Raw genomic sequence first — 12,839 nt, forward strand, 5'->3', positions numbered from 1 at the left:
AATAACAAACTCATATAATTAAATGAAAATTAAAAGAAAACTAAAAATCATAAATTCAGGTGTGTCCCCCCCCCCTCAGTCTTTCTAAACCTAAATTCTGTTTCTGGGTGGAAACATAAAGCAAATTAAAACTATTTTGTTGAAAAATTAAGACTGGCATACGCTGCAACCTGTCCTGTTCCTATTCCTTTATTCCCCTTCCATTTTTTTTTTCTCTGTAGTACTTCACCCTAACATGCTTTAGTTATTATGTTTATTATTCACTGACAATTTTCCCATTAGAATGTGAGAGTGGCCCTTCTGTAAATTTTACTTTCCAATGTAGGCTAAGCACTTGAATCTGACTGGCTGAACAGGCACTCAATTCATACTTGTTAAATGAATTAACAGCACATGCTCTCATGAATTTATAAAGGTGCAGACTTCTATCTCATCCTTAGCTGCTTAAAACTGTTTACACATTATTGAACCGTAAATCTCAATCTTTTCCAGCTTCCCTGAGTTCTAAAGTCATATATACAATTGTCTACCCAATACTTCACTTGAATTTCTAACAGGAACCTGAACTTTAACATGAGCCAAAACAGTTATTCAGATACTCCTCTTCCACACTCAATCCCTCAAAACACACATATAAACACACAACCTGTTACTCCTCAAGATTTCTACATCTCAGTAAATGGTACCACTATATATCCAGTTTTTCAATCAAAGAAACCCTGGATATTTCTTCCCTAGCTGTTCACATCTAATAAATCAGTTAAAGCCATCTGGATTTAACATCAAAATAAATGAGAGATTTGTCCTTATCCTCCCTCTTCATTCCTTCCCTATACTATTACTATTAGCTGACTCCTAACTGATTTTTCTACCTCGACTTTAGTTCCTCTACAGTATATTCTCCCTACATCATCAAGGCAATATTTTTAAAAAGCATAGACTAGATCTCAAAATTCCCTGACAACACCTTCCAGTTGCACTTAAAATCAAATCCAAATTCCTTACCATGAAAATTCAAGAAAACTGGTAAGACATTTTACAACATCTCCTCCCTCTTTTACTGACTGGTTATGAACAATGAGAAAGACAGTGTAGTCTTTCCTAATTACATAGCAAGGATCAACATACAGCGGAAGTTCAGCCCTGTAAAATGATCTGTGGCTAAAACAATGATGTCCTTGTGCTAAAACAAGCAACAGAGTGAATTATTTTCTGCATTTGTTCTTTCTTTAAAAAATGGATCATTTTTAAAATTTTTTTTAAGCAGAAAGTTTATGTTTATATACACACACACACACACACACACACACACACACACACATACACACACATACATAGTAAAAAAAAAAAAAAAATTCAAACTGTACCAAATAGTGTAAAATGACCTCCCTCCTATAATAAGTTATCATGAACACTATTAAGATTTGGTCTATTTTTCCAAAAATTTTCTATGCTCATACAAATGGGACTATAAATCTTTTTTCTAAACAAAAATACCTTAACACTGTTCTATACTCTGTCTTTTCACTCATTAATGTATTATGGAAACTCCTTCCACGCTAGTGTATATCTCATCATTTTTTATTAACTATTTGTTCTAAATATGAATGTACCATTAGTTAACAGTTTTATAAGATATAAGACTGAAGTTAGAAATTGGTTATATGTACTAATACAGAATACCCCAACAAGGTCATATATAAAAAGCTAAGATGAAAGTATCTACTGAAAATGAGCCAGCAAATAAATATGAATTTGTGACTACCAATGTTAAATGGGAAAATGATGCATTAATTTTCATTTGCTAACTTTTAATGTTTGAGTTGTATTATTTTAGATTTCACAGCCTTGTTGGAATTGTTAAAAGTAAAGTGTGATACTTATGTACTTGCCTCCCTTTTATTCTTCCAGGAGAGCTTGGATTTGAGCTGCTGCTTGCATTGCTTACAGTTTCCATTCGTGATGATTTGGTCTGAGATTGTTTGCCTGCTGATGAAAGTGGCTTATTAACAGCTCCTAGAACATTGGTTGTTTTAGGCTGAAATGAGAAATACATGATTCTATTTGGTTAAAACTAAAAGAAACTTACATGTCAAGAATAATAAATATTATTAATTTACATGTAAATCATGATTTATTTACATGTAAATAATGAAAAATGTGCCTATCCTTTAGCAAAACCAGGATTATAAACTGAATTTCACTTGAGCAAATTAAAAACTATATAGACAGCATAAAGGTTAAGTGTCTTAAGTTATCTGGAGGGAAAGACACAGAAAATGAGGACAAATAAAATAATAGATTAGATTCTCACTGCTGAAGAATACAAGATGATGCCTTAAGATTTTTATCTCAAATGTAGGATGAAGAAGTCTAAGGATTCAGGGGTCTCCTGATCTTATTTCTTCTTGTGGTGCTGAGGATTGAACTCAGGGCCTTGTGCATGCAGGGCAAGCCCTCTACCAATTGAGCTATATCCCCAGTCTGTCTCTTGAGTTTTATTACAGATAAATTATAAGTTTGTATATCTCAGTTTGCATTTATATGATAGACACAATTATTTCTTACTAGTAATGAAAGACAGTTGACTATATTTCCTACCATTTGCAAATTTTTAAAGAAGGAAAAAATAATATATTTAGGCCATTAATTATACTAAAATAAACCTCCACATAAAATTAAAAGTGATTCTTGAAACATACTTTTCCAGGAGTGAAAAACGATTTCATTTCTGGAGGCAGGTAATTTTTGGTGTTACTGAAATTCTACAAGCAAGAGAAAAAAAGTAATCAGTGACTATTGAAATATATATTTATGAGGTGATTAAAAGCCAACAGAGAACAGAATAGTTTTTCTGCTTTAATGGATGTATTTGTCTAAACTAATCAGTTGAAACACAAAATTTCAGTCAAACAAAAACTAACCTTGAATCAATTACAATTATTAACAAAACATATTTGAGCCCCAATATGTTAAGACTGCATTAGTAAATCCACACTCCTCTAATTACACTCTTCAAACAGACCACATATACTCCTGTTATCTTGCTCACATCAAAGTGAATTCCTAAAAGCACACAGCCCTTTAGCTATTTGGTAAACCGACAAGGCTATTTCAAATCTCCAAATATTGGTGAGATCTTAACTGGCACACTGCTTTAAAACCAAAAAGGAAGACAGTGGTGGTTTCCAGGCTGTTACTCAATATACTTAGGTAAATTATGAATCTGTAATAGGAAATGTGGAAAACACCTTCTGCATCTCTTACAACACTTCAGTTTTTTGGAGAGTGGTTTGGAAATGCTCTTATAGTGTTCCCAGAGTCTTGGGCCTGTTCCAGGATCTGTTCTGTGAATGTATCTTCATACCAATTATAAGCCCCAATCAAGGGTTCATAACTTCACACTTTTTTTTTTTTTTTTTGCTTCTTTTGGTGCATTATTGTTATACATAATTGTTGACTTCATTTTGACATAATCATGTATGCATGGAGTTTAATTTACAGTTCAATTTATATTCCAGTCCCCAGTGCTCCCCCCTACACACAGTATCTTTATCTACATTCTTTTTCCCATTTGGGTTAGTGGCCATTAACTCATAAATCCTTGTGCTTTGAACACATTTTTGCCTGTGCTCTTAGCATGGTTTCAAACTCTGAGGACGAACTCTAGATCATCCTAACTCAATTCTAAATCTTTGTATCTTCTAGTTTGGCCCACACTTTGGAATTGAATCATATTTTTAAAACTAATGGCAATCTTTCTATAGAATTAATAGTGTGTCAACTCTTGATAAGGATACTTTCTGATCTTCTAACAACCTAGTGCTGAAATAAATTTTATTTTAAGTAACTACCTTATCAGGTTGGGTGAAAAAACGAGCTGGTAGTACTGGGTCTTTAGGAGATTCCAAACTGTATGTAGTGCTCTTTGACATGATGATATTCATGGCAACATCACACACAGTGTATAGCTTCTGCAATCATATTTAAAAAAAAAAAAAGGTAGGTACTTAAGTTGGCATCCTAAATGTTGTAAATAAGAAGTAATTCTATAACATTTAACCAGTCTAAAGAGTAAACTAATAAAAGCAATTGTCAACATAAGCACCTTGGCTTACATTATTGTTTTTTATTATTTATTACTAACAGAATTACTACTAATCCTATATTAGTAAATCTAATTGCCTCCAATAGAAAACAAACTGTTACATCAATCTATAAATTAGTAATTCACCAGTTTTATACCCCACAACCAAATGTGTAAGTCAACATGGAATCATAATTATTTACAAAAGAATAACTGCATACTTCATTCATTTTTGCATCATCTGGTCCTTGGGCATCTTTTGTTTGTTTAATATTTTCAACCATTTTTCTGATAAATGCATGACTGTTATTTTCATTTTTAGCCATTAATATTTCCAGAACAAACCAAAGACATCTAAAAAAAAAAAAAAAAAAAAAAGGAAATACAGAATAAAAATATCTTTGTTAAATACAGATACAATAATTCTAAACATAACGAAGCTAGATTAAAGTCCCAGGAGGGAAAAATTAAAAGGAAATAGCACATGCACATATTACAGCAGGTTAGCAATGCATATGTGAGACCCATTCCCTTCTTAGTCTCACTAGATTCCCCAAGGAAGAAGGTTAAAAAAAGAAAGAGTGGAAAGAATGGTGTGATTTTAATCCATGATTTGATACCAAGGGAAAAATGCCTAAAAGAATAACTGGGCCCAGGATCAAGCGGGCCTCAGACACTCAAAGACTGACTCATATCCTGATGGGAAGTCTCAAAAGATTACAACCACCTTATAAAAAGGTCAGGATTCTTCATTAATAAGTTAGAAAGGAAAAATTATGGCTGACAACTATACCTACTGTCTTTACTTAGTTTAAGGAAAAATTAAAAGAAAGTTTCAGTAGCCCAGTTTTAATTACACAAAATTCTATTCAATAAAAAAAAAAAAAGTGCTTCTCTCTGTATTATATAGACAGAAAGAGACACAGTTATAGTTGATGTACAAAAGAAACATGAAGTAAGGTATTTTAAAAGGGAAAAAAAAATAACCTTTAGGATCTCAGGCACAGGAGAAGTTCTTCCAGACTGGCTCTCTGGCAGAATGGAAATTACTCATGGTAATACTGGGCAATTTAGAAAGATAGTCAAGCTGGGCATGGAGGCGCACGCCTGTAATTCCAGCAGCTTGGGAGAAGGATCACAAACTCAAAGCCAGTCTCAGCAACTTATCCAGACTCTGCCTCAAAATTAAAAAAAAAACTAGGGTGGGGGGGTGGTTGGAGATGTGGCTCAGTGGTTAAGTACCCCTGGGTTCAGTTGCCAATACTGGGGGAGGGGTACAGGGGGAGGCACAAATCATTAATTCCAGGGAATAAACCAAAGTTCTCCAATAAAGAATGGTTATTAGAAGTTTATATTAGTCATCATCCCACCAACACAGAATGCATTTATGGAGAATTATTTGCTTATTTTTTAGAAACAGAAGTTGTGGCAAAGAAACTAGGTAATAGCTTTTTCCTTTGCCATAAGAAGTTACCAGTAATTTTAATTTTACTCTCCTGAGATTTCTCAGATATTTAACTGCAAAAAAATTTCTATGAATTAGAAAACCAACAGTTATTTTCCTTCGCTAGGATATAAAAGGTATAATAAATTAATTGATTCAAAATCAAAAAGGTCATCTTTTAGTATAATGAAAAGAAGACCAAGAGTTCAAGCTTATTTAAAGAACTACGCTGGTCTTAAAACTTTTCTAAATACTACAGTATCCCCATATTTTACACTCAGGCATATGGAGTATCTGCAGTCTCTCAATAATAATGCTTAAAAGAATTACAAATGTCATAAACTCTAATTTTAAAAATCACCAATAAAATAATAAGTGGGACTAGTTTTCTGGTTATGAATTTGGCTCATTATGAAATTAGACCATTATCTCCTTCCTATGGAGAAAGACAGTTACTGAAAAGAAAAATATGCTTACTATGTGAGTAAAGGAAATTATCAGTTCAACTCATATGAAAACTACAGAGGTTTAGAAGGAAACAGGAAAAGATAAGAACTGGAATAGAACTTTTAATGGATTTACTTCGACAGAAAAGAAATGTCAGACCGGTAGAGAAAAAGAACCAAAGTATTTTAATTATGCTAAATTAGGTTTTGGAAAGTTACCTAAGAAATGTAATGTGAAAAGATGATATGAAAATAGAAAGACAAATAAAAGAACAAATAAGAGAGAAGAACCCTAGACTCCTAAGAAATGAAACCCATCAATAAACTAATTATAATTGAGATCCCATTGTCAATAGTAAGGGGGAAAAACAATCAGAAAATATGAAAATGGGATGGAAAAAGTCTTACTCTTTAACATCTTTAAGTTGTTCAATATCCTGTACTTTGACATAATCTGGGTCATGTGCCAAAAGGTGAATTGTATATGGAACAACATACTCTGGTAGAAGAGACAATAATTTTTCTGAAAAAGAAAAAAAAAAAAATAAAAGAAGAAGAAAAGAAAAAGAAAAACAAACAAAACAAAAACATCCAGGTTAGAAAAATCAAATCTTACATACACTCTCTCTTTCATACTATATTTCCTAAATCCCACTATTATCACAATATGGCTAGAAGAAAAACATACTGAAATACCATGCATTGAGAAACATGATAAATTAAACAGTTTATTCACTCATCTATCATATCTAATATTGAAATGCCTACTAAATACACCATGTGCTCAGGGCTACAAAGACAAATATCTCAGTTTTCAAATGCATATGAAAAAAGTGACCCATACAAACGATATTCAAGATTGAGAGACATCAAATCCATTTTTCCTGATATTGCGAGTAGCCCTATGTTTAATATTCTAAGTTGCTAAGAAAATTAAAAATCTTTCAGTCAGTGTGGCACAAAAATAGGAATAGTTGATTCTATTTGTAAGAGAAGAAGAGACATAAAGGAATGAAAATAAGGAATGGAGTTTTTAGGATGTTTTAAATATAAAAAAATTCTTTTCAGTTTAAATTCAAATAGTTTTATATGTTTATTGAGAGTGACAAATTCTGTTACAGAGGTCAGAAAGGTAATCCCAAGGGTATACAAAACAAGTGGGATTCATATTCAAAACAATCCCATTTAAATTTCTTATACACAAAAACTTATATCAGATGTTCAACTTGGAGTACAGTATCTTATGTGTCAATGAAGTACCAGATTTTCTTTATTTCTGTTGCTGCACTTAGAATAGTTTCTGTATAACGCCATTCGTTTTAAGAGCAAGCATAGAAGAAAAGTAACAAAGTTCAAAATTCAGTGACCTTCAAATTAAATTCTATCAAATATTTATTCAGTGCTTACTGTGTCCTATTAGAATCTAAAAGTATTAAGATGAATAAGACTGGGTAAAGATTTCACACTAAAGAATAAACAGAGACAGAAGCTATCTTCAATGTAAAAGTGCTCCAAAATAAACAGCTAGTATTGGCTGATAACTTCTTCAGGCTAATCATTATTCTAGGTGCTTTACATATATAAATGTTTTATCCTCACAACCACAACAAGAAGTAAGCATAATTACACCAATGTTACAAATAAGCAAACTAAGGCATGGGTTAAATAACTTGCTCAAAAACAATCAGTAAATTGCAGAAGTGAGATGTGACTGCATAGCCCTCACTTTTTCCAACGTGAAGAAGGAAAAAAATGAAGGAGGATCACAGTGATGCAATAACACCAAAACTATTTTTAAAGAATTCAAAAGGTGCAAACCAGGCTTCCTCATTTTATTTGTTTATTTTTCTAGAAGGGAGAGACAATTCTCAGATAAGAGCTGACAACAGAGAAAAAAGATGGCTCCACAAATTTCAAGTAATTGAGGTTATAGCAGGAAGCAGAGTTCATAGTAAGAAACAATAGAGAAAACTTGAAACTCACACTGAGAGCAAACTATTAAAAAGCCATGAAAAAAGTGTTTCAACTCTACCTCATAAGCAATAAAGAATCCACATGGATTTCAAGCAAGGAAGTAATATGATCAGAAATGCATTTTAGAATGATAATTTTGATATCAATGTGGCACAACAGTGGGTAAAATTGGGGGACAGAGGCAAGGAAACATTTAAACAGGGAAGCAGTTAGGAGTGTGTACAATGATCCAAGGGAAATGTAACAGGCTAGAAAATAGAGGATAGATGTTCAAGACATCTGGAGGAAGAATTAACAGGATTTGGAGACTGATGAATGAGGAAAAAAAAGGTACGAAGAATGCCTCTGATTTCTGACTTGGATAAATGGGCAGATTTTAATGTTATTTGTTAAACAAGTCCTAGAAGTCAAGAGGCATATCAGCTAACCTTGAGGGGGTAAAGTAAGCAGATGAAAAGCAGGAACACAAGCACCTGTTATTATCAATGTCAGCTATACATCAGAACAAACAACAAAGATCAAAGACTTGTACTTTTTTTCAACTAAAAGTAGACCTTAGACAATCTACATAAATATACAAATTTCATCATTATTTACCTTGGCCATTTAGTCATTTACATAGAGATACAGGTTCAAATTTAAATATCCATGCATTTATAGTTTTTAAATGACCTTTATGTGAAATGAAAAGTAGTTATAGAAAAATGCTAACTTCTTACATAGTAAGTGCCAATTTGAATACAGTAAATAATATTAATATTTTATAGTCTATTAAAGTGAAATTGGCAGGTTGGAAAGTATATTTTTTATTTCCCTGTGTGCTTACCACTAACAGCTGCATGTTGCTTCAGATACTCTCGTCTTACATTTATATTTTTTACTAGACATTGTCTAGCATGAGCTCTTCTCTCTTTTACAGGATCTTTAGCACAAAGTGCACAGATTGCCATATACTCAAGTGGAAGCCGTAATCGGGAAAGGCCTTTGTGAAGTTTCTGAGCAAACACTTGTCTTACTTGATAGCATTCATCCTGTGAAGATATAATTATTTCAGGTATTATCCACATAGCAGTAAGGAATAACAATTTAGATATACAATGTGCTATATCCATAGAGAAAAGGGCACACAGAAGCAAGTTTATCTACAACTGCTGCTTGACTGTTCACAAGGACAGATGTTGTAACTCATGATAATTTCAAGGTTGGAATATTTACCTAATAACTATTCATTTACGTATTAGAAAATATTAATGCATTTCTAAAACTAGTAAATATAAACTCATTCACTTAAGATATTTTTTAAAATAAAGATGGGGCTAGGAGAGAGAGTTTAGTGGCAGAGCTCTTGCCCAGCAAGTACAAGATCCTAGATTTAATCTCCAGCATTAAATACACACACACACACACACACACACACACACACACACACACACACACAATCACATATATATCTTTCTCAGTTAGTAGCAAGGCAAAACTCTACCCAATTTATACATTTTAGTTCTATCATTTGAAAACCTATCAGATCTAAGAGAACTTTTGTTTTTCATATCTAGATAACATTATGTCACTGATTCATAGAGGTTTAAATTAATTCTGTGAGTTAGAAACCCAGAGTTATTAGTGTCCATTTTCATCTAAGATCTTTATTCTCTTAACGTTCTTGGTCCTATTGAAACATTTCAGTATACAAAAATACTGCAATGTTGATACCCAAGAGAAAAGCCATTATCATGTGGATGCTGATCATCATGATCAGTGTGGTACAATTTTTTAAAATAAACTATCATGCCCTTCAAAAAAAAAAAAAACCTATCAGATTAAAATGCATACCTCTGAAAGCAAGAGATCCTAATCAATTTCTGAAGCACCAAGTTACTTTTATTTGAATAAATAAATAAACCTGTTAGCCTTATGCCTGCTTATTTCACACAACTCCCTTTTCTTAAACTATCCCCCTTGATTCTCCTAGGTAAAACAGCATGTAACCTGTATCCTATATCCACCAAGGCTCTGTTATAGCACTCTGCACATGTCCAGTAGAACATTTAGCATATAACATTACTGGTTTATAAGTCTGTGTTTTTTATCAGTGCTAGTTTCCGAAAGACAAAACTATGTTTTCATTCATCTTTGGGTCTCTAATCCTAGCATAATAACTGGCACATAGATGGAATTTTTCTCAACTACATAGAAAAGCTCAAACTTTTACATAACATACAAAGAACTTCATGATCATTAATACCTCATGCTCCATGAAATAAGGTGTGGTGTACTTCATATTACGACAACTTTAGGTACTGTACTTCTTGTATCTAGAATGGTATTTGTTTCTTAAAAACTTTGATAATATAATATCTTGCTCTGACCTTAAATCCTTACCTTTGCATATCTTCTTTCATTTAATTTAAACTTCATTATCAACTTTCTACCTTTAGTAAAGTAGTCTATCTTTCACAGAAATTTCATCTATCTACCTTTACACTCAATAAAATAGTTAACTCACTCCTTCCTCAATATTAATGCCATAGGGGAGGGGAGTCTTCATTTTTATTTTTATTATGATCCAATTTAAAATTATATAAATAAAAGTCAACAAACATTATAAAGGTATAGACCATTTTTTAAAAAATGAATTTGTATTCAAACATCCCTCCCTGCTTATGTATTTTCCCAACCAAGATGGTGTTTTTGTAACTAATCATTCAGAATTCAATAATACAATGCAAATTCATCAAAGTCAATCTTTAAGCCATTGTAGTAGGTTTTCACAGTCATTAAAGTGAGGCTGAAGAACTAAAAAGAAATAAGCAAGACAACTAGCACAAACAACAACTGAAGAAGACAAACTGACAAGAGTGATACTTCAAGATGATTCTTCAAGAGAATCATCTGAATCAAGAATAAAAAGCAGTGCTACTGGAAACTGAGGGAGTCTTCCAATGTTTTTCTGCAAACTTGATTATCCTTTTGACTGTACTATAAAGTATGTGTGGGATAAAGAATAGGGTAATACAATTTTATCGAGAAAAAAATGTACTCTCAAAAAATGTAGATACCTGACACTTTCAATGCTATGACTATTAAGAATAATTAACTTTAAATATAAGAAAACAAGATGGTGTCTAATACTACTAAGTTTTTCCCCCAAAACGAAGTTACAATCAAATGTTATATTCATTACTATAAAAGAAATTCTAGTCTGCATCTTCAGTTAATACACTTTCAGAGGACTTTTCTAAATACAAATGATCCCAGAACTATTTTTAATACATAGGAAGTAGTTCAATTACTTTATGTAATAAATTACATTATCAACACATTTCTAGTTTATATTCCCTCTAACAGACTGTTAGTTTTTTGAGGGCAGTAGCCATGACTTACTTGTCTTTGTATTTCCAGAATCTAGAACACATACCAGTACAGAGTACAATTTTCATGAAAACAACCAAATTCTAAAATACTTAACATAATACTTAAATTATGCTAAAATTCAAATTATTGATCTCTATGTCTTTTAGACTTATCGTCTACTCAAATATATAACAAGGGTATACCAGCTACAAAACTACCCATAACAAAAAAATATATATTTATAACAAACTTCAACTCAGGAGTAAGCCACATGTACATAAATAGCTAAAGCATAAAGCAAATTTTCATGTGTATTAAAGGACTGCAGATAAAACCTACAAGGATTCAAATGGAGAGACTACTCCCAGCTAAAAAGAATCAGAACAAGTTTTATACAGAAGGTTGTATCTGAGCCTTACTATGCAGAAAGGATTGGATAAGGATTATGGAAATGGGAGGATAAGAAGAAAACTAGATATAGCAAGTATGAAGCACATAAAAGAAAAATTGTCCAGTTTCACTGAATCAAATGATGGTAAAGGGTATGTATTAAACAATGGTATTGTACCCAACAACATTTTAAAGTGCATATTTGGGTCCTAACAATAGAGACTCTCAAATGCTAGGTCATAATATATGTGCAACTTTTCTTTTACGAGTGGGAAAATATCCTGATCAGAATTGTGATTAGAGAAATTCAACCAACAACAGAGAAATTTTCACAACAGTCTTAGTGAGAGTTGATGATTACTGCAATTAGAATAGTTAAGATATGAATAAAAAACAATAGATCTATCACAGGGAAGAATTATTTAGACTTGGGCAATAAGAAGAACAAGCAAGAGTCAAATCGTGCTTTTAGATCTGAGAAATGGTATTCGGATTTATTTAATGCTTACTGAGAAACGTAAAGAAAGAAAAGATTTGGGAACTATTATGAATTTAGAATTACTCATTCACAGGACAGAAAAGTTTGAAATTTCCATTTAGTATTTGATGTGGAACCAGGGTCTTGAAAAAACAAACAAATGTTACAGTATAGTAATAACTTAATTAGATAATGAGATGGCCAAAGAATGTGCAAGTGGTGAAGTTGATCATGGATAGATCCTCAAAGAACACACAAATTTAAAGGAAAAGAAGAGGAGTCAGAAAATGTAGTCAAGAGACAGAAATTTAAAAATCAAGAGAATGTCAAGAATAATGGTGCAATACATTATATCAACTGATGCAGAAAGGACATTGATAAATAAGATCACTGAATTTGAAGACTTCAATAGGGCACTTATAGAAAACAATAAAGGCAAATGCCAAGATATGGACAGTGAAGAGTGAGAGGGAAGAGTAAGAGAGTCAAAGATACAGATTACTATTTTAGGAGGTATGGAGGTTTTTAAAAAAAAAAAAAGAGAGAGACTGCATACATTGCAGGTGGGACTGAAAATTGGTGCAACTACTCTGGAAAGCAGTATGGAGATTCCTCAGAAAACTTGGAATGGAACCACCATTTGACCCAGTTATCCCATGGCTTGGC

At 32.4% G+C, this 12,839-nt stretch overlaps 1 protein-coding gene across 7 annotated transcripts in view; it reads right to left on the bottom strand.

Annotated features, from left to right (window-relative positions):
- The window catches only part of PDS5B (PDS5 cohesin associated factor B), a 187,838-nt gene that overhangs the window by 13,174 nt on the left and 161,825 nt on the right, over nucleotides 1-12,839 (bottom strand). For all 7 annotated transcript variants that reach the window (XM_079137255.1, XM_079137249.1, XM_079137253.1 and 4 more), the window contains 6 exons: nucleotides 8,778-8,982; nucleotides 6,386-6,500; nucleotides 4,309-4,441; nucleotides 3,855-3,974; nucleotides 2,703-2,765; nucleotides 1,893-2,038 (listed from right to left, as the gene is read on the bottom strand). In XM_079137255.1, the coding sequence (XP_078993381.1) occupies nucleotides 1,893-2,038; nucleotides 2,703-2,765; nucleotides 3,855-3,974; nucleotides 4,309-4,441; nucleotides 6,386-6,500; nucleotides 8,778-8,982 (782 nt within the window). The remainder of the gene's footprint in view (nucleotides 1-1,892; nucleotides 2,039-2,702; nucleotides 2,766-3,854; nucleotides 3,975-4,308; nucleotides 4,442-6,385; nucleotides 6,501-8,777; nucleotides 8,983-12,839) is intronic.

Source organism: Sciurus vulgaris, assembly GCF_902686455.1.
Source record: "Sciurus vulgaris genome assembly, chromosome: 4".
In the NCBI taxonomy this organism is placed as follows: Eukaryota; Metazoa; Chordata; class Mammalia; order Rodentia; family Sciuridae; genus Sciurus; species Sciurus vulgaris.